This window comes from Periplaneta americana, chromosome 9, assembly GCF_040183065.1.
Source record: "Periplaneta americana isolate PAMFEO1 chromosome 9, P.americana_PAMFEO1_priV1, whole genome shotgun sequence".
Taxonomy (NCBI): domain Eukaryota; kingdom Metazoa; phylum Arthropoda; class Insecta; order Blattodea; family Blattidae; genus Periplaneta; species Periplaneta americana.
In genome coordinates, this window is record NC_091125.1 from 130085017 (window position 1) to 130112059 (window position 27043).

The 27043-nt window shown below is 36.5% G+C and overlaps 1 protein-coding gene and 5 non-coding genes across 7 annotated transcripts in view; 5 read left to right on the forward strand and 1 right to left on the reverse strand.

Annotated features, from left to right (window-relative positions):
- JhI-21 (Juvenile hormone Inducible-21) overlaps window positions 1-27043 on the forward strand; it is a 148309-nt gene that overhangs the window by 81622 nt on the left and 39644 nt on the right. For both annotated transcript variants that reach the window (XM_069835872.1, XM_069835871.1), the window contains one exon: window positions 7071-7196. In XM_069835872.1, coding sequence (XP_069691973.1) covers window positions 7071-7196 — 126 coding nt within the window. The remainder of the gene's footprint in view (window positions 1-7070; window positions 7197-27043) is intronic.
- Window positions 16867-16939, forward strand: TRNAK-UUU (transfer RNA lysine (anticodon UUU)). The gene has a single exon. It is a non-coding gene; the product is annotated as a tRNA-Lys (tRNA).
- TRNAK-UUU (transfer RNA lysine (anticodon UUU)) lies at window positions 18610-18682 on the reverse strand. The gene has a single exon. It is a non-coding gene; the product is annotated as a tRNA-Lys (tRNA).
- Window positions 21569-21641, forward strand: TRNAK-UUU (transfer RNA lysine (anticodon UUU)). The gene has a single exon. It is a non-coding gene; the product is annotated as a tRNA-Lys (tRNA).
- On the forward strand, window positions 23787-23859 carry TRNAK-UUU (transfer RNA lysine (anticodon UUU)). Its single transcript has one exon. It is a non-coding gene; the product is annotated as a tRNA-Lys (tRNA).
- TRNAK-UUU (transfer RNA lysine (anticodon UUU)) lies at window positions 25597-25669 on the forward strand. Its single transcript has one exon. It is a non-coding gene; the product is annotated as a tRNA-Lys (tRNA).

Here is a 27043-nt window from a genome sequence, read left to right on the forward strand (position 1 = left end):
GGAGGCCGGAGGGAAAACGTCCTTTGGGGAGGCCGAGACGTAGATGGGAAGATAATATTAAAATTGATTTGAGGGAGGTGGGATATGATGGTAGAGACTGGATTCATCTTGCACAGGATAGGGACCAATGGCGGGCTTATGTGAGGGCGGCAATGAACCTCCGGGTTCCTAAAAAGCCAGTAAGTAGTAGTATCAGTAGTAGGCTTTCCACTTTGGTAACTCAGGTGTGTGGTAAACAAAAATTTTAATTGTATGTATGTATGTGTATGTATTTATTCACACTGCAAATAAGCATATAAACGGTGGCAGGGGTAACTAATTACACTCAATAATGACAATAATAAACACAATTAATAAAAAATGCAATTAATAATAGCATCCTAAATTAAATGAAGCACGATCACTTAAAATAACATTTAAAGTAAATTTAATTTGTATCTTAACCATAAGTTCGAACTAAAACCCACGAGTAGCCTATGATATGTTCATACATGCACAAGTACCTTTCAGCACTACACTTATTTCGCTCACAACTCACTCACTGCACTGGAAATACGACACATTTCACTGATTCTACCCTGATTTCACTAACACTTCAAACTTTGCATTGTCATTATGAACTATAAAACTTCACTGACAGAAACACACTTCACTTACACAACACTTCACTGACAACACACTTCACTGATACAACATTTCAAATAACAAAATATAGTGCGTATAAATAGAAAATTAATATGTAATGTATTTATTATTATTATTATTATTATTATTATTATTATTATTATTATTATTATTATTATTATTATTATTGTCAATTATCAATATCATCATTGCTATCTCTGTTTTCTTTCTTTTTGTTGTATTAGCTCGATGAGAGCTCTATAATGTACTTTTGACTCTGTTGACCCTCTATAGGGCTTTAACTTAATTTGTATAATTTTCATCAGTGTTTGTATTTCTTTTTTGTATTTATATGTGCTATCTGGTAGGATGGAAGAGAAGGCCTTATGGCCTTAATCCTGTCAGATTAAATACATTATTACATATAATATACAAGGACATCATTTTATTTTTACTAACATTTTTAATATTAACTTGCCTATACCTCTGGATCAACGCCGTTTGTTACCCCCTTCCACGACTGGAGTTCGATGATACTGGCGTAATATACAAACTGATCACTCTACTAGGTATAGGAGGGAACAAAAGTAGATCATCCATTTACGTTAACTAGGAAATATTGCGCTTTTGAGTTTGATCATTTTCATTAGGTTTTTGTTTAATCAAAATACAGTACTGTTTTAACAATGAGTATTTTTACTCACGAAGTGAGCTGTCCATGTGGACGTATTCATTATGAAGTGTATATTATACTGTCTTACAGCACATTAGCGTACAATATAGAGAATGAAATTAAATTTTAAAATGATCATAATATGGATATTTAAACACATTTTTTAAAATAGTGGACGTTTATTTCGATACAGTCTTCAGTTCTTTTGTGCATATTATCGCACTATAGACTATTGTACCTAATTTCAAGTACCAGTTTCGTCCTTCGTTCTAGTAACTCATGTTGAAATAATTCTGTACCTACTTTATAAAAGAGTAGGCCTATCTTACGTACTGTAAATTCAATCTTCACTTCTGCCCGATCCGAAAAGATAAAATTACTCAGACGTACTATCTACTGTCCGTCCAAGGGGTTTTGTCGTAGGGTCGTAGAAAGGGGGGAAATCACGTGATAGTTAATTACATAACGAGGCCCTTTCATTTAAATTATTTAAAATAGACGTCCAATTCCTAACAGAAATTAATGTTTTCAGAAAAGAGCTAAGACAGCCCAACCACTAGCTGACGAATAAAAGCTGGTGGGGGAAACCGGGATGCGACGTAGGCAAATGGACCTGTACATGTCCGAAAATGATTCAATATTGAAAGCTCTTTCGTCACTGGAAAACGCGAACATATTTTTGGAACGTACTGTTTACTGTGACCGTAAGGCTACTATGACTGTATATGCGGTCTTGGATCTGTGTGGAGGGCGGTTGAACTTCATTAGTAGAGGGGATGGGAGCGAAGTACATTAAAAAACTCAGGTACAATAAAAATTGGAGTAAAAATAAAATGATATCCCTGTACTACCGTCTATTAGTAAAGTCCTTAAGCCTATTTTTAAATACATTTTTGTTATTGGTAAAGCCTTTAGTGAGTCTGCAGTTAAAGCATTCCAGTCCCTGATAGTGCAATTGAGAAAAGAAAACTTTCCAGTGTCCGTTCTCTGTCTTCTTTACCTCACTTTATGTGAGTGGTCGTTCCTTGAAGAGTAATTTGGCGGCTGCAACCTATTGGTAGTAGGTTTGCGAAGAATACTCCAGTATTCCTTGCTGGTATTTCCACCATCGCTTCCATCATCATCATCATCATCATCATCATGAATGCTATGTAATTTGCCCCCCGTGTTGTGTTGCAGTAGACTAACAAGTTATAACTTAAACGACCTCTCTCTCATTATCGCATCTCTGCGAGACGCTTCCTAGTTTATCCCTGTATGGTGATGTCCCATCCATTGACGACGTCGTAAACAGCATCGCATCGTTATGACATTGCGGTGATAAATCTCTACTGACAGTGAGATCCAATAGTCCGTTACATTTTAAACGAAAAGAAAAACAAAACCCCGGGCAATTACCCGTGACATTGCTGAACAGTAATTGAAACTTCACGACCGTATCGTGCAAGACAGTCTCAAGTAACACTCTTCTAGATTCCACACGTCAATAACAGTCATAAAGTGTAGTATCTAGGTTTGTGAAAAGTTCTGTAGCTTACGTCTTTTTTCTTTGGATGTCCTCAACCTGATGCTAGACACTATTGTAGACTGATCGACTATATGACGCCATAACGTGGTGTTACCATGGCATCAGATCTCCGACAGAGAAAATGCGTAGGCCTACATGACAGACAAGCATTCATGCAATTGAATATGCGATTCTGTATGATTGAGCCGTGAATAATTATCGACTTTCCTTTTCTTCTTCTCCTACTTGTTTTTTTTTTTTCGATCTCTTCTTAGTCGTAGTCTACTTTTTCGTTCTTTCCTTTCACTTCCCCTCTTGTCCTTTTTAAAATCTTTTCTCTTCTCTCCCCTAGACCAGTCACCTAGTTCTCATTTTCTATTATTTTTTATTTTCGTCCTCTTTTTTTCTTTTCTTCTCCCTTTCCTTTACGTTTTTTATTTTATTTTCGTCCTCTTTTCTTTTCGTTCTCCCTTTTCTTTTCGTCCTCTGTTTATTTTTCGCCTTTTTCTTTTCGTCCTCTTTTTTTCTTTCCGTCCTTTTTTCTTTTCATTCTCTTTTCTCTTTTCATCCTCTGTTTACTTTTCGTATTTTTTTCTTTTCGTTCTCCCTTTTCTTTCAGTCTTCTTTTTTTCTTTGCGTCTTCTTTTTTTCTTTGCGTCTTCTTTTTTTCTTTCCGTCTTCTTTTTTTCTTTCCGTCTTCTTTTTTCTTTCCGTCTTATTTTTTTCTTTCCGTCTTCTTTTTTTCTTTCCGTCTTCTTTTTTTCTTTCCGTCTTCTTTTTTTCTTTCCGTCTTCTTTTTTTCTTTCCGTCTTCTTTTTTTCTTTCCGTCTTCTTTTTTTCTTTCCGTCTTCTTTTTTTCTTTCCGTCTTCTTTTTTTCTTTCCGTCTTCTTTTTTTCTTTCCGTCTTCTTTTTTTCTTTCCGTCTTCTTTTTTTCTTTCCGTCTTCTTTTTTTCTTTCCGTCTTCTTTTTTTCTTTCCGTCTTCTTTTTTTCTTTCCGTCTTCTTTTTTTCTTTCCGTCTTCTTTTTTTCTTTCCGTCTTCTTTTTTTCTTTCCGTCTTCTTTTTTTCTTTCCGTCTTCTTTTTTTTCTTTCCGTCTTATTTTTTTTCTTTCCGTCTTATTTTATTTCTTTCCGTCTCCTTTTTTCCTTTCCGTCTTCTTTTTTTCTTTCCGTCTTCTTTTTTTCTTTCCGTCTTCTTTTTTTCTTTCCGTCTTCTTTTTTTCTTTCAGTCTTCTTTTTTTCTTTCCGTCTTCTTTTTTTCTTTCCGTCTTCTTTTTTTCTTTCCGTCTTCTTTTTTTCTTTCCGTCTTCTTTTTTTCTTTCCGTCTTCTTTTTTTTTCTTTCCGTCTTCTTTTTTTTTCTTTCCGTCTTCTTTTTTTTTCTTTCCGTCTTCTTTTTTTCTTTCCGTCTTCTTTTTTTCTTTCCGTCTTCTTTTTTTCTTTCCGTCTTCTTTTTTTCTTTCCGTCTTCTTTTTTTCTATCCGTCTTCTTTTTTTCTATCCGTCTTCTTTTTTTCTTTCCGTCTTCTTTTCTTTCCGTCTTCTTTTTTTCTTTCTGTCTTCTTTTTTTCTTTTCGTTCTCCCGCTTCTTTTCGTTCTCTTTTTTCTTTTCGTCCTCTGTTTACTTTCCGTCTTTTTTTCTTTTCGTTCTCCCTTTTCTTTTCGTCCTCTTTTTTTCTTTTCGTCCTCTTTTTTTCTTTTCGTCCTCTTTTTTTCTTTCCGTCCTCTTTTTTCTTTCCGTCCTCTTTTTCTTTTCGTCATCTGTTTACTTTCCGATTTTTTTCATTCTCCCTTTTCTTTTCCTCCTCTTTTTCTTTTGCTCCTCTTTTTTCTTTTGCTCCTCTTTTTTTCTTTTGCTCCTCTTTTTTATTTTTCTCCTGTTTCTTCTTTTCGTTCTTTCTTCTTTTCGTCCTCTGGTTACTTCCGTCTTTTTTCTTTTCATCCTCCTTTTTCTTTTCGTCCTCTTCTTGTCTTCTTTTTCTGCTCTTCCTCTTGATTCATCTATTTTTCTTCCCTTTTTGTTCAATCTTGAATTCTGCGCAGCCATCCTTCACTTTGTTCTTTTCTCTAGTCTTTTTCGTTTTCATCCTCTTTCACCCCATGGTCTTTTTCTCTTTTCCTTTCCTCTCCTATTCTCGTCTTTTTTCGTTCTTTTTCATTCCGTTCTCTTTCTGATCTTTCCTCTTTTATTTATTTTTTTTCCGCAGTGTGCATTGTCTGCCGTTAAATAAAGCAGTTACTGGACGTTTCTGTGCCATTGGTACAAAGATTTGACGAGTTCCATCAAAGCAATCGCAGAACTGGACCTCAGTTTTATCTCAAAGAAGTTAGCGCTTCAGTGGGCAAAGGGAGTCTGCACTTGGCAAGGTAATCAGATCCTGACAATTCAGAAATGCAGCTCCCTGGCCGTACGGATTCGGTATCACACCAGTATGCAGGAGTTCTTTTCCGCAAGCCGCACCTCTTGGATTTTCAGAACGTAGCCTCGCAATGTTTAAAAACTCAGTTTTAAGTTTACTTTGTCATAAGAATTATTACGAAGCTGCAAACAAAAAAAAAAAACGATTTTTCGCCTAAATACATATTTTTAGCATCTCCGATAACGAAAAAAAGAGTTTTACACTTGACTTCCGCCTGTCTCCATATTGTTACCTCTATGTGCAACGATTTCTCCCAAACTGTTGGACAGTATCTATGAGTAAATTGAGCCGTGAATGATGTATGTGGCACATAACAATTATACCACAAAATTAATGGGATCTGTGTTTAAAATAATCCAACTGCTGAACGATTTTTACTTCTTTTTAGAATTCGTATAACGATAAGTGTATTGTGATGTGCAAAAAATCGATGTCTCCTAAACTATAGGCCAAATTGTGTTCACATTCAGCATCTACGAGTCAATTTTTTTTTTCGAGAATTATGTACATAAAATGTAATAACTCATGGTAAGAAATTAATGGACTTTCATATGAAATAAAAAGCGCACAAGTGGCTCCTAATTTCAATATATATGCCTACCGCAGGAGTTAATACAAACATAGTGATTCCTTAATGCTTTTATGAAGCATGTACTATGGATGTTAGGCCTATCAGTTCGAAAGCTGGCGGAGGGGCGTGGTTTCAAGTAGCTTTGGAGTGTACAGTTGATGAATTCTTTACAGGGCCGGTGAGGTGAGTCCCGTATATTTCTTTTTCAGTGCTCCAAAAGCACAAACTTATAGAATGACTGTAAGTTGGCCATACGTCTTGGACTTGTCAAAATAACATAAAAGTTACGTTCAATCAAGTTGTCCACACCTGTGGAGTAATGGCTAGCGCGTCTGGCCGCGAAACCAGGTGGCCCGGGTTCGAATCTCGGTCGGAGCAAGTTAGGCCTACCTGGTTGAGGTTTTTTCCTGGGTTTTCCCTCAACCCAATATGGGCAAATGCTGGGTAACTATCTGTGCTGGACCCCGGACTCATTTCACCGACATTATCACCTTCACTTCATTCAGACGCTAAATAACCTGAAATGTTGATACAGCGTCGTAAAATAACCCACTAAAATAAAAAAGTACAATCAAACGTGTCAAGTAAATTTCTTCAAGAAACAGAACTGTAGCACAGTCTAGTATATACAGTTACGAAGCTCAATACATAGTAAATATGCATCCATAGATAGTTTCTAACCACTAGGATCGCTAATATCGCCTCATTACAGACAATGTGAAATAGCACCGGCACAGTCTATTGTTCCTAGCACCCTCACAACTCAAGCTTCGTGACTGTAGGCCTATGTACTAGACTTTGACTGTAGTCAGACTACTAATATTGATTCCTAATTTGTTTGTAATTTGTTCCTTGTCACAGTCATTTGTCTTTGTTTAGGAAAAATAAACATCTGATAAATTGATACTTGCCACTAGTCAAAATACGGGCCGTTCGTTCTCTCGTGGAACGTATTGCATAAGTGCTCCGTAGCTCATAGTAAGGACCTTATAAAGACTGTTACCTTGCTAGCCAGCTGTAAGTGGAAGCGTAGCGAGGGAGAGAATCTTTCCAGTCCACTTTCTTCTTCCCCTCATGCGCAAGTAGGTTCACGAGATAACGAATGGCATGTAGTGGTTTTAAGAAACACGCCTCTGCTGTTACCAATTCCATCGAAGCAGATAACTACATCGTTGTTAAATAGACTAATCGACACAAATTATGTTCACATTGATAATGAAGTGGAATAGTAAAAAGGTGTTCAATTTTTATAGTAGTTGTTATTCTGTGTTGTTGCAGGTTTGTTGACAGCCGTGAACTGCATCAGCGTGCGCTGGGCCATGCGCATCCAAGGCGTCTTCACGGCTGCCAAGCTGCTGGCCCTTGTTGCAATAGTGATCGCAGGGATTGTCCACATTTCAGGGGGTAAGAATCATAGACTTACTAAATAACCGCTAGACCGCTCACTGGCGCTAGTGTTATGTTCCCAAATTGAACAGTCGACGAGCGGCCATTTGTTTTGTAGAGCTGAATAAGTATGGTTCTTTCGTGCGCTGCTTTTTATTGCAGCAATGCACACGGATGTAACGATAAAGAAGGAATGAATGTTATATTTCACTGGTTAGTTAATCTTTAATTTCTACCACGATATGTTGTCCATATTATGTTACAGAAGACTAACTATTGTATTTGCCATGTGACTCTTTATGCTTAAAGTTTCCTCTGAGTAAAGATTCCCTTAACCGAAAATGATAGGCGCAAACCGCAGAGAGAATTTCTACCCTACAATGAATCATTCAGTGTGTTCAACTCATTTCAAAGATAGTAATTACCTTTCAAACTACGTTATTATACACTGTTATTGTCCTCCACTCACTCTATATCATTTATTTTCTTCAAACAGCTGTTGTTTCAGTGCATACATGAATAATAAAATTATTCACAGAAACTGCATAGATTATAAAAAATATATTTTTTTTAATATAACTGATTGAAAGTAATTCCTGTCTTAGTTACTTAGTTACGGATTAATGAAACATTTTCTTATGCTATTGCTGCTGCTACTGGTATTATTACTACTACTATTCCTGCTACTGCTGCTACTACTACTTTTATGACTTCATACAGCAGTTTAACCTACAGATTGAATTAAAAAGTTGACATATTAATTCTTTTATTAACCGTGGTTATGAATGTTCACATTCAGAGTTCCTATGAAAATGATGCAAGTCTGAACACAATACCCATGTCTGACACCCAGGGTTGTCGGGTATCCCAATTTAGGCGGGATTCTCCCAATTTCCTGTTTGAGTCCCGATTAAAGGGAGTTGGGATTGACAAAAATCCAGATTTTACAGATATTAGCCTTGAACATATTTAAAAAAATTAGTCTGTATTTCCCATTATCCGATATTTGTATTTATATATTGACTCAAATGGTAACATTGTAAACACAGAGATAACCTGCGGATATTTAGTAAGTCTGTGAGGTAGCCCAGCTGATTGCCAAGGCAACTAAACTCGCAAAATAATACTTCTAGTTCTACAGCATTGTTGATTATTCTTGTCGCTGTGCTCGCAATTAGTAAACATTGTGTATTTCAAGTGCCTTGACTGGCAAGAAAGATAGCGTTTTGATATCGTACTTTACACTAATAACAGAGACATACAATTTCTGCGTTTTATAGTTTAGTGAACTATGTTTAAACATGGATTCATCGTTCGATAGTGAAACTGTTGCAGTACCGGTTCCAAAATTAATTTATTATCAAATTGTTAAAACATAGGCTATTTGCGGTTAGTAAGAGGAAAAAATAATTGTAGTGTTCACTGTACTGTGTCCGTCGTATTTTAGTGTTTCTCACGAAGGCGAGTACTTTAAAAAGCACGTGAACACTGTGCAGAAAACTGCTATAAATTTTATGATAGGCTAAATTGTTGACAACTCTTAGGTTAGTTTCTGATATCCCGAAGGAAACCTAGCAACTCTACTGACAGTAAAGACCAACGAGTTAGATACTATAGAGAGGCTGAAGACCCCAGATAAGCGCTCCCTGCGGAGGCCAACAGTACTATGGATCGTTCCCTAAAAAACATGGCGGTCTATAGTACCGCCAGCCTCCGCAAGGAGTGCTTATCAAAGGTACACTGCAAGGAGTTGGTACATGTATTATATTTTTCAGATGCATCAATATTTAATTTAAACATTTCGCTATAGGTTTTGTAAAAAGCTGATTTATAAATGAAAAAGTAATAATTAAGACTTTAAAATTTCCAAAAATGTCTCATTTCCTCGGACTTAAATGAAATGTACCGTAAATCATAATATTCGTTGCTGGATAATTAAATCCTCTCAATACAGGTACCATTGCCGCAGAGAATTATAAGATAAGACGGACTGAGCATAAGCGAAATATCTGTATTAATAAGTTTGTACCATCAAGAGTTTAGTATTTATTGTGTTTATAGGGCCTACTCCAATTTTCTTTTTATTAATGCGTATTGTTAACAAAGAGGAAAGTTAGCACTTGCATCACACACAATTTGTCATTATTGTTCAAAATAATGTAAGAACAATCTATTCTGCAAAAGCCTCTGCCTAGTTGCGAGACACGTGTGAGATCTATGTTTGTTTCAAATTATATTAGACTACACGATGTCTCCATCACGCGACAATATTTGTTTCAAATTATATTAGACTACATGATGTCTCCATCACGCGAAAGAAGTGTACCTAGCTGTGGCTCCTGTTGTTTCTGATAACAATGTTAATCGTAAGTATCTTATCGTTTCAATAAATGTGGTGAGCTATGATCATGAGTAACTTTCTATTAGTGTCATTCTTTAATTATTATGTTGCATGCTAAGAGGTTATTTGTAGCTTTAATAATTGCAGTTTTCAGAAGTTCTCTGTGTTAATTCCAATTTCAAATTAATTTTTCTCAATAACTTAATTACTGGATATCTTTTTTATATTTTACTCCTATTAGTTACATACGTCGTCTCTCTTGAAATCACCTGGTGAGCACTGAATTACATAATTTCATATTAGGTTAGATTAGGTGTAAGGTAATTAAATTTGTGACGAAGTCAAAAAATTATTTATTTTTCTTCTGCCGATTAAATTCATCCGTCTTTAGGTGCTTTGCTTTGGTTGCATCGAGTATAGCTTGTCATTTAATATCTGGGCTATATTTAGTGAAACTAATAAAACATAGGCCTACAGCTGTTATAAAACGTAAAGCTTTGTGTGTAGTTTACTTTTTACTTATTAACATAGTCTTAATATGTAACTCAATTCACAATAATACTAACTTCATCACAGTCATTTCCTACAACATCCGAGCCACTCCCCTTTGTTTTGACTAACCGAAACATGGCGGACCAATGTTCAATTGTCTTCAACTTTCTGAGGTCTTTGTCCTCTCTATAGTATCTAACTCGTTGGTAAAGACACGGTATTAAAGGTATCGCAAAGGAAGTATTGTTCCTTTAAACAAAAACATTTAGCTTTCGGATACGCAATACAACACGTATTCAAATGGCGGTTTCGAAATCCCGCGCGTTTTCTACCTAACAAATAGCGGCTTTCTGCTGCTTCAATTTGGGAACATATTTCTCACTTCTCCGCTACGGCGTGGTAGGGGCTCGGTAAGAATACGATATACTGTACTCTGTTCACAAAATATAAACCCAACTGAGCAATAGGCCTATCCGGCGAGCACAGTTCACTCTGACATTACTTACGGTCGAGTTAAACATGGGTATGCTGATATCTGACGTTTTAGAAATTACACCAGAATTGGAGGTAATAATTTTGTGCTGATAAACAAATTTATTCATATCCTTTTGTGCTTTAAATCCAATTGACGTAAGTTGAAGTGTGATATATAAGTATCGCATCGTGTGTGTGTATATGCATATATATATATATGTATATATATATATATATATATAATATATTGCGTTTTGCGAATATCACAAGGAAATGTCGTTAGTAGATTTGAGAGTTTTTTTTTTCATTTAATTTTTTGTATTCCGTGGATCTTACATCAGCAATGAAGCTTTAAGATGTGGAACAAGTTAAGAGTTACGTAATTTCTTGGCTAGATGAAGTGAGACTCAAATTTCGTCATAACTACTCTTATGATAGTGTGAGATAACTAGTACGAAAGCATATAGCCGAAGTTCTATAACCATTCGAAATCGGATTAATGTTCATTGTAAATGTTTTTACAGGAAACTGTTTTAAAAAATTATATACTTAAGTTAAGATATTTCTTCATGCGTCATCCTGTATTTTTATACCTTAGGGGAGAGTTTCTTAATATAATATAAGCATAACCGTTTCCTATTTTAAACAGAACCTGTAACAATATGATGCCATTAGTCTCAATTTCGAATCTTATATATAAATTATTTCCTTGATTCTTGTAGAGTGGTACGTTATAGAATGTCCCAAACTTTTTCTTTAAACGCCATATCACTGTCTAAGTTGCAGCTCCAGTTTATTTGACAATCTGTTATTTGGAACTGTTACTTAGAACCTGGTATCTCAGGTAACCGGAACAAATGAAATCGTTCCAGAAAAGGACAATTTTTTCCCCATCTACATTTGCAAGTATGGAGAAAAATTGCCTATCAAAACAGAGTGCTAGTATAGGGCTATATTGTAGTAACTTACTCTTTCTGGGGGTGCTAGAGAGTTTTTATATAAAAAAATCAATATGTATCTTTGTTCTGGCAATAAAGTATTATTATTATTATTATTATTATTATTATTATTATTATTATTGTTATTGTTATTATTATTGTTATTATTATTATTATTATTATTATTATTATTATTATTATTATTATTATTATATTTATGTATCACCGGGGAAATCCTCTGGCTATTTACAAGTGGAAGTCGTCGGCTAAAATGCAACCGAGAATAAAAATGCGATCCTCTTGAATATGAACAGTAGTCACGAACGCTACCACCGACCCACGAAGTAGACTTCTTATTGGTGTGGCATCCACAAACAGAAGGGGACAGAAATAGGACCCAGCCAAATGAAACGTGGGACGACAATGTTGGTTTGTTCACTCCGCACTCTTCTGACCGACGACGCTGCCAAGTGTGTGACTTGGTCACTCGTGCAGTCACAGCTGATACAACTGTCTACTGATAGTCTGAATCTGAAATACTCGTTTTATAAGACGATCCTCCACGTCGAGGGCAAGGCCAGCGATCGTGCCAACTCCTGTTTAAATGTTGTAGAGGCGTGCAAGTCCAAGTATCAGTACACTCGGGTCCCACTAAGTAAAGGCTTAGTCGGCAATTTGCATTCTTCCAAATTTAAATCTCTTTGCGTCAGGATTCTGTAGTCGGAAACAAATTTGCCTTCGTTGTTGAGTCGGAAACAGAATTTTTTTCCCTGGAGTCGGAAACAGATTTTTCCCCTGGAGTCGGAAACAGATTTTTCCCCTGGAGTCGGAAACAGATTTTTCCCTTCGAGTCGGAAACAGATTTTTTCCCTTCGAGTCGGAAACAGATTTTTTTTCCCCTGGAGTCAGAAACAGATTTTTTCCCTGGAGTCGGAAACAGATTTTCCCCTGGAGTCGTAAACCGATTTTTCCCTTCGAGTCTGAAACAGATTTTCCCCTGGAGTCATAAACCGATTTTTCTCTTCGAGTCGGAAACAGATTTTTCCCATGGAGTTTGAAACCGATTTTTCTCCTCGAGTCGGAAACAGATTTTGCCCCTCGAGTCGGAAACAGATTTTTTTCCTCGAGTCGGAAACAGATTTTTCCCCTCGAGTCAGAAACAGATTTTTTCCTCGAGTCGGAAACAGATTCTTCCCCTCGAGTCGGAAACAGATTTTCCCCTGGAGTCGGAAACAGATTTTTCCCCTCGAGTCGGAAACAGATTTTTCCCCTGGAGTCGGAAACAGATTCTTCCCCTCGAGTCGGAAACAGATTTTTCCCCTGGAGTCGGAAACAGATTCTTCCCCTCGAGTCGGAAACAGATTTTTCCCCTGGAGTCGGAAAGAGATTTTTCCCCTGGAGTCGGAAAGAGATTTTCCCCTGGAGTCGGAAAGAGATTTTTCCCCTGGAGTCGGAAAGAGATTTTTCCCCTGGAGTCGGAAAGAGATTTTTCCCCTGGAGTCGGGAAGAGATTTTTCCCCTGGAGTCGGAAAGAGATTTTTCCCCTGGAGTCGGAAAGAGATTTTTCCCCTGGAGTCGGAAAGAGATTTTTCCCCTGGAGTCGGAAAGAGATTTTTCCCCTGGAGTCGGAAAGAGATTTTTCCCCTGGAGTCGGAAAGAGATTTTTCCCCTGGAGTCGGAAAGAGATTTTTCCCCTGGAGTCGGAAAGAGATTTTTCCCCTGGAGTCGTAAACCGATTTTTCCCTTCGAGTCTGAAACAGATTTTCCCCTGGAGTCATAAACCGATTTTTCTCTTCGAGTCGGAAACAGATTTTTTCCATGGAGTCTGAAACAGATTTTTCCCCTCGAGTCGGAAACAGATTTTTCCCCTCGAGTCGGAAACAGATTTTTTCCTCGAGTCGGAAACAGATTTTTTCCCCTCGAGTCAGAAACAGATTTTTTTCCTCGAGTCGGAAACAGATTCTTCCCCTCGAGTCGGAAACAGATTTTTCCCCTAGAGTCGGAAACAGATTCTTCCCCTCGAGTCGGAAACAGATTTTTCCCCTGGAGTCGGAAAGAGATTTTTCCCCTGGAGTCGGAAAGAGATTTTCCCCTGGAGTCGGAAAGAGATTTTTCCCCTGGAGTCGGAAAGAGATTTTTCCCCTGGAGTCGGAAAGAGATTTTTCCCCTGGAGTCGGAAAGAGATTTTTCCCCTGGAGTCGGGAAGAGATTTTTCCCCTGGAGTCGGAAAGAGATTTTTCCCCTGGAGTCGGAAAGAGATTTTTCCCCTGGAGTCGGAAAGAGATTTTTCCCCTGGAGTCGGAAAGAGATTTTTCCCCTGGAGTCGGAAAGAGATTTTTCCCCTGGAGTCGGAAAGAGATTTTTCCCCTGGAGTCGGAAAGAGATTTTTCCCCTGGAGTCGGAAAGAGATTTTTCCCCTGGAGTCGGAAAGAGATTTTTCCCCTGGAGTCGGAAAGAGATTTTTCCCCTGGAGTCGTAAACCGATTTTTCCCTTCGAGTCTGAAACAGATTTTCCCCTGGAGTCATAAACCGATTTTTCTCTTCGAGTCGGAAACAGATTTTTTCCATGGAGTCTGAAACAGATTTTTCCCCTCGAGTCGGAAACAGATTTTTCCCCTCGAGTCGGAAACAGATTTTTTCCTCGAGTCGGAAACAGATTTTTTCCCCTCGAGTCAGAAACAGATTTTTTTCCTCGAGTCGGAAACAGATTCTTCCCCTCGAGTCGGAAACAGATTTTTCCCCTAGAGTCGGAAACAGATTTTTCCCCTGGAGTCGGAAACAGATTCTTCCCCTGGAGTCGGAAACAGATTTTTCCCCTGGAGTCGGAAAGAGATTTTTCCCCTGGAGTCGGAAAGAGATTTTTCCCCTGGAGTCGGAAAGAGATTTTTCCCCTGGAGTCGGAAAGAGATTTTTCCCCTGGAGTCGGAAAGAGATTTTTCCCCTGGAGTCGTAAACCGATTTTTCCCTTCGAGTCTGAAACAGATTTTCCCCTGGAGTCATAAACCGATTTTTCTCTTCGAGTCGGAAACAGATTTTTTCCATGGAGTCTGAAACAGATTTTTCCCCTCGAGTCGGAAACAGATTTTTCCCCTCGAGTCGGAAACAGATTTTTTCCTCGAGTCGGAAACAGATTTTTTCCCCTCGAGTCAGAAACAGATTTTTTTCCTCGAGTCGGAAACAGATTCTTCCCCTCGAGTCGGAAACAGATTTTTCCCCTAGAGTCGGAAACAGATTCTTCCCCTCGAGTCGGAAACAGATTTTTCCCCTGGAGTCGGAAAGAGATTTTTCCCCTGGAGTCGGAAAGAGATTTTCCCCTGGAGTCGGAAAGAGATTTTTCCCCTGGAGTCGGAAAGAGATTTTTCCCCTGGAGTCGGAAAGAGATTTTTCCCCTGGAGTCGGAAAGAGATTTTTCCCCTGGAGTCGGAAAGAGATTTTTCCCCTGGAGTCGGAAAGAGATTTTTCCCCTGGAGTCGGGAAGAGATTTTTCCCCTGGAGTCGGAAAGAGATTTTTCCCCTGGAGTCGGAAAGAGATTTTTCCCCTGGAGTCGGAAAGAGATTTTTCCCCTGGAGTCGGAAAGAGATTTTTCCCCTGGAGTCGGAAAGAGATTTTTCCCCTGGAGTCGGAAAGAGATTTTTCCCCTGGAGTCGGAAAGAGATTTTTCCCCTGGAGTCGGAAAGAGATTTTTCCCCTGGAGTCGGAAAGAGATTTTTCCCCTGGAGTCGGAAAGAGATTTTTCCCCTGGAGTCGGAAAGAGATTTTTCCCCTGGAGTCGGAAAGAGATTTTTCCCCTGGAGTCGGAAAGAGATTTTTCCCCTGGAGTCGGAAAGAGATTTTTCCCCTGGAGTCGGAAAGAGATTTTTCCCCTGGAGTCGTAAACCGATTTTTCCCTTCGAGTCTGAAACAGATTTTCCCCTGGAGTCATAAACCGATTTTTCTCTTCGAGTCGGAAACAGATTTTTTCCATGGAGTCTGAAACAGATTTTTCCCCTCGAGTCGGAAACAGATTTTTCCCCTCGAGTCGGAAACAGATTTTTTCCTCGAGTCGGAAACAGATTTTTTCCCCTCGAGTCAGAAACAGATTTTTTTCCTCGAGTCGGAAACAGATTCTTCCCCTCGAGTCGGAAACAGATTTTTCCCCTAGAGTCGGAAACAGATTTTTCCCCTGGAGTCGGAAACAGATTCTTCCCCTGGAGTCGGAAACAGATTTTTCCCCTGGAGTCGGAAAGAGATTTTTCCCCTGGAGTCGGAAAGAGATTTTTCCCCTGGAGTCGGAAAGAGATTTTTCCCTTCCTCCTCGAGTCGGAAACAGATTCTTACCCTCGACTCGGAAACAGATTCCCCCCCCCCTCGAGTCGGAAACAGATTTTGAATGGGCCAGCCCTAACTTTTAACTTACTCTGTTGCTACACCGGAACCCAAGCCTGTCGGCAGTCAGTTACCGGCATAAGTCTTGTCTGCTTTGCCGGTGTCTGCTGTCCGTCGGTGGTTCCGCGCTCGACCGGCCGAATTCATAATAGCGGCATCTCCAAACTATACTCTGACCCATAATGTCTGACTGGAGAAGTAAACATTGCCGGTAGAGGAGGAGAGAAGTGTAATTGCTATTCAATATTCAACCAATGGCAGAGGTCTCATTCCACTCTTGTCTTGAAGTTGGATGGTCAGAAGCGCTCTACCCCCGCCCAACTTCAAGACAAGCGTGGAATGAGACCTCTGTCATTGGTTGAATAGCAACTATATTTCTCTCCTCCTCTGCCGGCAATGTTTACTCCTCCTGTCAGACATTATGGGACGAAGTGGCCTTTAGAGGTGTGATGGGACATAAGCCTGAACCGCTGTGGTGACTATGTGAAAAAATAGTCTAAGGTACTTAGAACACTGCCTGTACTTTGATTTCCTTGTATGCTTATTATTGTTGCTGAAAGAAATAGGGGCAGGGATTTTTCGATTCGCAGCACTTTTTTTTCCATTTTGTCTAAGTTTAAGAAGGTTCAAAACTGCTGGCATGGACGATACTTTCGACTTAAATTTATAGAGGAACGAGCTCATATTGGTAGGAAGAAAAGAAGACTCCCTCGAAAATATTAGAAGGAATGAGGGACTAAATTTGACAGCAGGGTATGGTTTCTGTGCTAATACAAATAGAAGAAGTAATAGATGTTAGCTGTTCATGATCTTCACATGTTTTACTATCACATGTTCAATAAACGTCAAAGATCAATTGTGGTTCACCCAACTTCAATACTTTTAATTGTACTGTCTTTATTAAGTTTATTTATATTTCTATATTTATGTATTGTGTGGTGCATGCGAAGTACTGAACACGTGGTCTGACGTCAGACCAAGCATGGATAATTATCGGGTTAAAGGCTCTAACGCTTGAACAATAGAACGGCTCAAGTGAAATATCACATTGCAAGGTGAAGTTCGGATGCTTTGTGAGCCCGGATAGCTCAGTCGGTAGAGCATTAGGCTTTTAACCTAAGGGTCCAGGGTTCAAGTCCCTGTCCGGGCGTTGTCTTTTTATGTTTTATTAAATTAGGAACAGTTAACTATGGAAATAAGTTAATATTGCAAACAGACGTAAACTGATGTCGATCTTCGAATGTTAATTTATGATATAAATTTGCATTACTTAAAAAAAGTTGAATGATTTCACTCTCAATGACATGATAATCTAAAGTGTTACGAGTTAAGAAACTTACAACCAGATAAGGATAGGTAGCAATTTTAAATATATTTAGTGTAAATACTAAGGACCGATTTCACCAAACTTTGTCACGTAAAGTGTCCTTAATTGACAGTTAAAGGAACAATGCATTTCACCAACACGAATTGAGCTTTAAGCTCTCATTAAACTGCATTTAAGTTAATTGATCGATATTTGATCTTCGAAATAATTCATCATGCATTAATGATAATTTTCATCATGGCGACGATAATGATTGATTTTATATTTAATGTTTTATGTTAATAAAACGCGGTTTCTTGAATCACCGATACTGCTTTGTTTCCGTAACCAGCGAGTGAGAACGCATTCGACGGTAGCGAAAGTTGTCTCCGGATAGGAGATAATTTGTTCAACTGGTATTTCATGTGAATCATTCCTGAATAGATTTACATGTAGGTACTGAATATGAATAAAATCCTTTCAGTAGCTTTGAAAAGTCGCTGTACACAGACAGACAAGCAGACTGAGGAAAATTCCAATACGGATTATTTGGACACAGTTACGCAGTTTTATTGTAGGTAATTGTATTCTTCATATTGTAGTTGTAATCCCCTAGTAGAGGGATAGAGAAGGCCTGATGGCCTTATCTCTACCAGGTTAAATAAATATATATTATACTACTACAATAACAGACCAACCGACAATCTGAAAAAAAAATGAGATATTTGCACAGATCTGTTGTAGACTGAATTATTTAACTCGGAAAATAATCAAGAACGCAATATTTGGATTTTGCTGCTGTTTATAAGCAAAATTTGTTTATTGTATAAAATTTATTTATTTATTTATCTATTTATTTATTTATTTATTTATTTATTTATTTATTTGTTTATTTATTTGTCTATTTATTTATTTGTTTTTTATTTTGCTTTGTAGTATTAATTCAACTGCTGATTTGTTACTAATATCGGTTAGCCTTTCTTTTTAGTATTATTTTTACCATTTTTTTTGTAATAGTATGAATGTTACAGTACTTCTTGCATAAAGTGTTTAATAAAAACCAGATTTATTTCGATGGTCAGTATCTCGAAAACAGGTTTTTGGCGGTTGGTCTATTATTGCGTAACTTCGTCCATTTTATATAAGAAATATGGAACACATACTTCCGCGAAGACCTCAAAATCGGTTTCTCGCAGCATTACAGTACATTCTCTTTGTACTTCATATAATTGGAAATTTAAAATATCTCCAGTTTTGCTTGTTTTCTTAATTAATGTAACCGAAATTTACAATAAAATTATGAATTATTGCATCAGTTTGCGAGAGAATTCGGAATTTCAGCAGATGCACAAGAAAAGCCTACAATAACCTTAGTTTGTTTTCTTGATTATTATATCATAAAATCTTCATATTATTTTGTATTCATATTTGCAAGGCTATTACATTTATATGGGTACTTCTTTCCGTAACCAATTATTTTTAATATGACATAATATCGTAATATAAAAAAGTAACGCCCGAACAGGGACTCGAACCCTGGACCCTTAGGTTAAAAGCCTAATGCTCTACCGACTGAGCTATCCGGGCTCACGAATTTTAGTTAGTGCACCTTGTATTGGGGTAATGAGCTGTTCTATTGTTCAAGCGTCAGACCCTTTGAACCTCAACACACAACCCGATAATCATTCATAATTTGTTTGTCTAACGTCCGATCAAACGTTGAGTATTATTCGTGCACCGCATATTAAGTCTTGAAAGTATAATTAAAAAGTAAAGTAGCAAAACAGTATAATATCCGCTACTACAGTGGGGCCAACCTGAACTGATCTCTGACGCTTGTTGCGCATGTCTTTGTAAAGGAAGTTCAGGTCTAAACAGACGACCTTCATTCTTTCCTCGGTTTGCATTTCCATAGCAACTAAACGAATCCAAAGGAACATCGCTGATATATGACATGCGGCATGTGGACGTAAAGGAAACAAAATGATTACGATATAATCTGCAAATGAATTGATTAATGTGAGGGAAAGTCTATGGATTGTAAGTCAGTGTTCAAAGATGATTACTTTCGTCTCCAAGAAAACAACTATGAAATCTGCATCGACATGGGGAACTATTAATAATGGAATTCCTCAAGGATCAATATTAGGTCCCCTACTTTTTCTAGTGTTTATAAATGATCTTGCCCCCCTAATAACTGTCCAAATTCAACGTCGCAAATTTCTAGCACAATAATTAATAATAGATCCCTATTAGAAACAACAACAACCAAATTTCTTGGCTTAAAAATCGATAATGTGTTAAATTGGAAAAATCATATTAAAGAAATTACCCCCAAACTAAATTCAGCTTGTTTTGCTATTAGATCTATGCAAAAGATAGTAAATATCAATACCTTAAAAACAATATACTTTGCATACTTCCTCTCGGTAATGAGTTTTGGAATAATATTCTGGGGAAATTCCACAGATAGTAACAATATATTTCTATTACAAAAAAGAGTAATTAGAATAATAGTAGGTGCCAAATCTAGGGAATCGTGTAGGGCTATTTTCAAAAAGCTACAAATAATGCCCATGGCTTGTCAGTATATCTTTTCATTAATAATCTGAAAATGTAAGTTTTACCGTATTTGCTGGCGTAATTTGCGCCTCCGCGTATTTTGCGCACCCTAATTTTTAAGGGATTATTTTGAACTTTATTTTTGCTTCGTGTATTTTGCGCACACATTTTACGTACATACTTTTTTAAGTGTAGTAGGGATTTTCCTTCCCTACAGTCCATCGTAGGTCATTCACCAGCAACTGAAGTACCTGCTTCAGAAAGAAACCCCAAAGTCCCGCTACTTTAACAATGCTTGTCCTTGGTAGAGACAAGTTACCGGTATAGAAAATTAGCCCTACCGTAAATACTTACCTATACATATACTAATTGAGATAAACTCAGAAAAGGACCTCTTATTTGAAAAATCCGCATATTTTACGCACCCCTATTTTTCAGTGGCCAAAGTTAAATAAAAAGTGCGCAAATTACGCGAGCAAATACAATAATAATAATAATAATAATAATAATAATAATAATAATAATAATAATAATAATAGTAATAATAATAGAAATAGTAATAATAATAATAATAATAATAATAATAATAAAAACAAAAACAATAACAATGAGCATCCTAAATTAAATGAAGCACGATCACTTAAAATAACATTTAAAGTAAATCTAATTTGTATCTTAACCCTAAGTTCGAACTAAAACCCACGCGTATATGTTCATACCTGCACAAGTACCTTTCAGCACTACACTTATTTCGCTGTCAACTCACTGCACTGGAACTACGATACATTTCACTGATTCTATCCTGATTTCACTAACACTTCAAAAACATTTCACTGTTCAAATACTTTGCACTGCCACTATAAACTATAAAACTTCACTGACACAAACACACTTCACTTACACAACACACTTCACTGACACAACACACTTTACACTTCACTGACACAACACTTCAAATACAAAATATCAATTACACCCTTTAAATAGTATGTACGATATATGTACTACCATCTATTAGTAAAGCCCTTAAGCCTATTTTTAAATACTTTTTGGTTATTGGTAAAGCCTTTAGTAAGTCTGCAGGTAAAGCATTGTAGTCCCTGATAATACGATTGAGAAAAGAAAACTTTCCAGTGTCATTCCTCTGTCTTCTTTCCCTCAATTTATATGAGTGGTTATTCCTTGAAGAGTAGGCCTAATTTAGCGGCTGCAACCTAATTTTTATTTCTCTTCAAGCAGGCTCACCTCTGTATGTTTTGAACATTGCGCATAATCGAATTCGCGTCTCCTGTCCGTGAGTGTGTCCCATTTTAATGGTGGATTATTACGACAATGCTGAAGAGCCCGTTTTTTAATCTTTTCCAGTGTCTTAATATGTTCTAATCTCTAAGGATCCCAACATGCAGCACCATATTCCATTACTGGACGAATTAGTGACTTATATGTAATCTCCTTGGACGATATTAGACATTATTAGTATTTGTTTGTCCAGATAATATTATTAAATATGTCAGTGCTGTAAATAACACAAAATTAAAGTAAGACGTACAAAGTCATCGTCATGAACGAATAAAATGGTATCTAAATTAGATTCCGAATTTATTTGAGAATCGTTGTGTCTATCCATTCCAGCATCGTTAATAATTCCAACTTCCAAATAGGCCTAGTATGTTCAATGTTGAAAAATGCCGTTTTCGGAATAATGTCTCATTGTCAAAAGGTGTGGAGTATTGTAAATGAACTTTTGGTCCGACTTGACGAGCCATTCCTTTAGGAATTACTTTACTATGCTACTGCAAGAGAGCTAGATTCTAGGCCCTCGCGTGTTAGCGCTGGACTTTGCCACAGAGCTCATAGAGGCCGACTCTATATACTTCATGATTATGAAGTGACTGGTAGAACAGCACGTGAGCCCGGATAGCTCAGTCGGTAGAGCATTAGGCTTTTAACCTAAGGGTCCAGGGTTCAAGTCCCTGTTCGGGCGAAAATTTTATATTTAATTAATTTATGATGTTAAGTTATGCAGAATTACAGAACAAGCATACGATAATTGTTAACTGCTTCGATTAATTAAAGTTAAAGCACATGATTCAGCATATGAGAATGGGAACTATTATGAAGCAGAAACTTCGGACTGTTTGGTTGGAGAAGTGCGCGTGCTTATTCACATAGCCACAACAGCGGATTTTAAACCTTATATTGACAAAGTATCCTATAGGATACAACAGGTTAATAGGCTATTTGCTATAATTTTAATAGAATAGAAAAAATGGTAGGAAAATTAAAATTTCACAATACTATAATATTGTACAACATATAAAATATGGACATTGCGATAGTTGTTTTCTTTACGGTCCGACAAGGTTTAATAAACTAGTGTGAGAAATGAAGCTTTGCCAAGTTAAGGATTAAGAAAATAACATAAATACCAAATCTATACTAATAATAAATCTGTAGCCGAAATTGTTCTGGTAATTTTCGATTTTCCAAAAATAATTGATCCTAACATATATAATTAACCACTCTGAAACCGAAAATCGCTTTTTTGACATTTTTGTATGTATGTATGTATGTATGTATGTATGTCTGTCTGTCTGTCTGTCTGTCTGTTTGTTTGTTTGTTTGTCTGTCTGTATGTTACCTTTTCACGCGATAATGGCTGAACGGATTTCGATGAAAATTGGAATATAAATTAAGTTCGTTGTAACTTAGATTTTAGGCTATATGGCATTCAAAATACATTATTTAAAAAGGGGTTATAAGGGGACCTGAATTAAATAAATCGAAATATCTCGCGTATTGTTTATTTTTGTGAAAAATGTTACATAACCAAAGTTTCTTTAAAACCATTTGCGATAAGTTTTATTCTTTGAAACATTTTGATAGGACTGATATTTAATGAGATAAATGAGTTTTAAAATTAAAATAACTGCCATCTAAGGCCGTATAATGAAATAAAAAACAAATGACTTCGTCTATAAGGGGCCTTGGATGGCAACAATCGAAAGCTATGAAAGATAGCCTACAGAGAATGTTTCTGTGTTTGTATGAAGTAATATCGGAAGCTAAATTAACCGATTTGTATAATTAATTATTAATTCACCATTGGAAAGTGTAGTTTCTCTAGATGGACATAATACTATAATATTATTACAGTAACTTCTGATATAATAATATATAATATAATATAATATAATATAATATAATATATAATATAATATAATATAATTTAAGTTATTTAAAGGGTTCAGAACCATAGTGGGCCAAGCGCCATTTACTGAATACGTAGAAAACAACAAGAGTTAAAATTAAGTTATTACCATAATTCAATGGAAACATATAGCAAGTAAAATAAAGTATACACATTAAATCTAAATGATGTCAATGTTCATTAAACTATGGTTGCATGTAATAACAATTAAGAAACATGTTAAAGGAATTGCCATTGCACCAAATGAATGCTTTCTGGACCAAAATGATCGCATTTTAATTATTTAAATACAATTTAAATTAAGTAACATATTAAACGATTTATCCTTCTATCAAACATGAATGTTCCCTGGATCAAACGTCCTATTTTAATTATGTAATTACTTTATATTTATTTCTAACGGGTGCAGCGGAGCGCACGGGTACGGCTAGTACCTACTATGATAATACCGGACAGCTGTATACTAGCAGAATTGACGTGAGTGCGAAATCAGAGCGTTTACCCGCTCTGGCGAAATATCACGGACTTGACATCTAGCGGAGCGGCGTGGAATTATGTCCACAAATACAAATATTAATTGAATAGTACCGTATTTAATGTAACATTATTTTATATCAAAGCTACATATTATGAAAAAAATTGCGTATTTCTTTGCTTTAGTGAGACAAAAAGAGTATGTTCAATGTTGAAAAATGCCGTTTTCAGAATAACGTCTCATTGTCAAGAGGTGGGGAGTATTATAAATGAACCTTTGGTCCAACTCGACGAGCCATGCTTTTAGGAATTACTTTACTATGCTACTGTGAGAGAGCTAGATTCTAGGTCCTTCGTGTTCGCACTGGACTTTGCCACGGAGTTTATAGAGGCCGACTCTATTATACTTCATGATTATGAAGTGACTGGTGGAACAGCACGTGAGCCCGGATAGCTCAGTCGGTAGAGCATTAGGCTTTTAACCTAAGGGTCCAGGGTTCAAGTCCCTGTTCGGGCGAAAATTTTATATTTAATTAATTTATGATAAGTTATGCATAATTACAGAACGTAATACAATTGTTAACTGCTTCGGTTAATTAAAGTTAAAAGCACATGATTCACCAAATGTAAATGAGAACTATTATGAAGCAGAAACTTCGGACCGTTTGGTTGGAGAAGTGCTATAGATTGTAACTATGTTATATATTTGTCAAGGAACGGACAGTTTTGTGAGAGCAAATTGTTAATAGGAAATTTTTTACGAACATTTTCCTGCAAATTAACAACTGACTGAGAAACAAATAATCCTTTATTATAAAGAGTTAAATTATTATTTGTGGTGAGGAAGAAGTTCTTTGTGCACATACTGTGTATTCTACAGAAAAAAATGATAAAGAAGTTCTTTTCGCTTTTACGTAAGACCTATCTAGTAATTTCACAAAGGAATTCGTGTTGATATATTAAAGCATTAAAACTTCTATATGCAGTTTCCAATTCAAACAATAATTCTGTAAGCTATTTAATATATTTTATAAAGTAAGAAGTATAATTTTGCTTATTCTCCATAAAGGCTAGGGTTACTTCTATTTTGGGAAGAGTTTCACTTACGTGTCTTTAAGCCCTGAACATTTTCTAACGGTGATTTCGATTGGAGATATAATAATAATAATAATAATAATAATAATAATAATAATAATAATAATAATAATAATAATAATAATCATCCTTGCATGTATTGGGCCTAGTGGCCCGTTACGGTCTCTTGCCAACGCTTGAACAGTCTGCCCAAGGATCTCTTGCCCACAGGATGGTAATTTAAAATTTGGCGTGGAATTCTAGAACGAGGCATTCTGATGACATGTGATCTCCAATTTTGTCTGTATTTCTGTAGGTATTCCGTAATCGGTTCAATCTGCAGTTCTTTCATAATGTCAACATTTTTAATGTGATCCATTCTCGTGTATCCCGCTGTTCGACGCATAAATCTCATTTCTGCCGCCGTTAATCTTTGTGAATCAATATTACGAATCGTCCAAAACAGAGTATAGGTCTGGCCAATGTTTTATAAATGATGATAATAATAATGATAATAATAATAATAATAATAATAATAATAATATCTTCGTGTACAACACTGACTGTAGTCTACTGTCACATACTGCACAATTACGCGCTCTACCTCCAAGAATTAACACTGACATGGTCCATAAAAGATCAACTTTATCCGGACCATTTTAACCGAACGGCATTTACTAATCTTCATTATTATAAACTTGCTTCTGAATATGAATCTCTGCACACGAAGAATGTTCCTGTAGGAAAGAGAAATTACGTGAAAGAGACAGGGAGAGAGAATATTGTGCGTCTGCACACAAGAACTTCGTAGTACATTCAACATCTGTGAAGAAAACAACAGGTTTGTCTGTAAACAGACGGTGACCACGCGCGCCTTACAACCTTCTTATCCAGCTTTAAAGTACCGTATTTTGTGATAAACAGCGATGAATGATTCCAGTCTTTGAAATACGTGATTCATAATACCATGATTAAACTGAAGCTCTTACACGCTTGATGTTTGCACTTTGAGTAATAGTGCTGATTGTGCGGTGGCTACCTCCCCTCTGACGTCACGGAATTTACAGACAGTGCGACAGATGTATACGTACTCCGCCAGGTGCTCGCCTGTACTATGCCACAAGATTCATAGAAGCCGACTTTGTAATGTAGGGACCGATCGCCAAAGGTTAACTCGTGAGCCCGGATAGCTCAGTCGGTAGAGCATTAGGCTTTTAACCTAAGGGTCCAGGGTTCGAGTCCCTGTTCGGGCGTAATTTTTATGTTATGTAATATAGTGTTAAATGTGCGTGAAATTAAGAATATTTGCAATAAAGTATTTAAATTTCTACAGTGAGTTAGATAATTAATGAAAATTGATTGAAGGAAAAAATCAGAAGCAAACGAGAAACGTGGAAGAGATTGTATTTATAAGTTCATGGATTTGTATATTGCAGTATAGGCTTACTTCATAGTTGCTTAGCAATCTCTGTATTGATATTGACATTAACATAGTTTTATTTTTCTTCCAAATAACGTATCGTAATCGAAAGTCTCGTTCCAGTTTTAGAATTGTTCTCGCCATCTAGTAGATTTCGGTCTGCTCACATTAACTCTGCCAGAATAAATAAAGCATTATTATTATTATTATTATTATTATTATTATTATTGTTATTATTATTATTATTATTGTTATTATTATTATTATTATCATTATTATTATTATTGTTGTATCTAATTTCTCACGCCTTCTATTCTGTAGGTGAAATTATGACGTTCAACAACGCTGCATGAATATGTCTTGTCTTATATTAAGTATCGATACTAATCCTTTGTGTTGTATTAGTAGACTATATTGTAAAACTCTTCTGTATACAGCCTATCTCAACTAGACCGTGATTATAATTGAGACTTCATAGTATTGTGAATGTGTTAATTTTGTATGTATATATTTTCAGGTTCTATATATATATATATATATATATATATATATATATATATATATATATATATATACATATATATATATAATTAATCTAACATGCAACAGAGCAAAACAGGCTGCAATAAAAGGAAATACTACTACTATTAATAATAATAGTAATAATCACAATAATAATAATAGCTATAATATCACTGTTTCATATCATATATGTTTTTATGTAATTTTCCCTTTTATTTGTCTTTTCTGTGTATTGTATATAATATGTCTATGTCTCACTTGGACTCTCACTTTGAGAGAGGAACATAGGTTAAGGGTATGTATGTATTTATTTACACTGCAAGTGGGCAAGCACCCGGTGGCAATGGTATATACAATATAAACAATACACAAAAAAAAGATAAGCAATACACATGTTTGAGAATATGGTGCTTAGGAAAATATTTGGGGCTAAGAGGGATGAAGTTACAGGAGAATGGAGAAAGTTACACAACACAGAACCGCACGCATTGTATTCTTCACCTGACATAATTAGGAACATTAAATCCAGACGTTTGAGATGGGCAGGGCATGTAGCACGTATGGGCGAATCCAGAAATGCATATAGAGTGTTAGTTGGGAGGCCGGAGGGAAAAAGACCTTTAGGGAAGCCGAGACGTAGATGGGAAGATATTAAAATGGATTTGAGGGAGGTGGGATATGATGA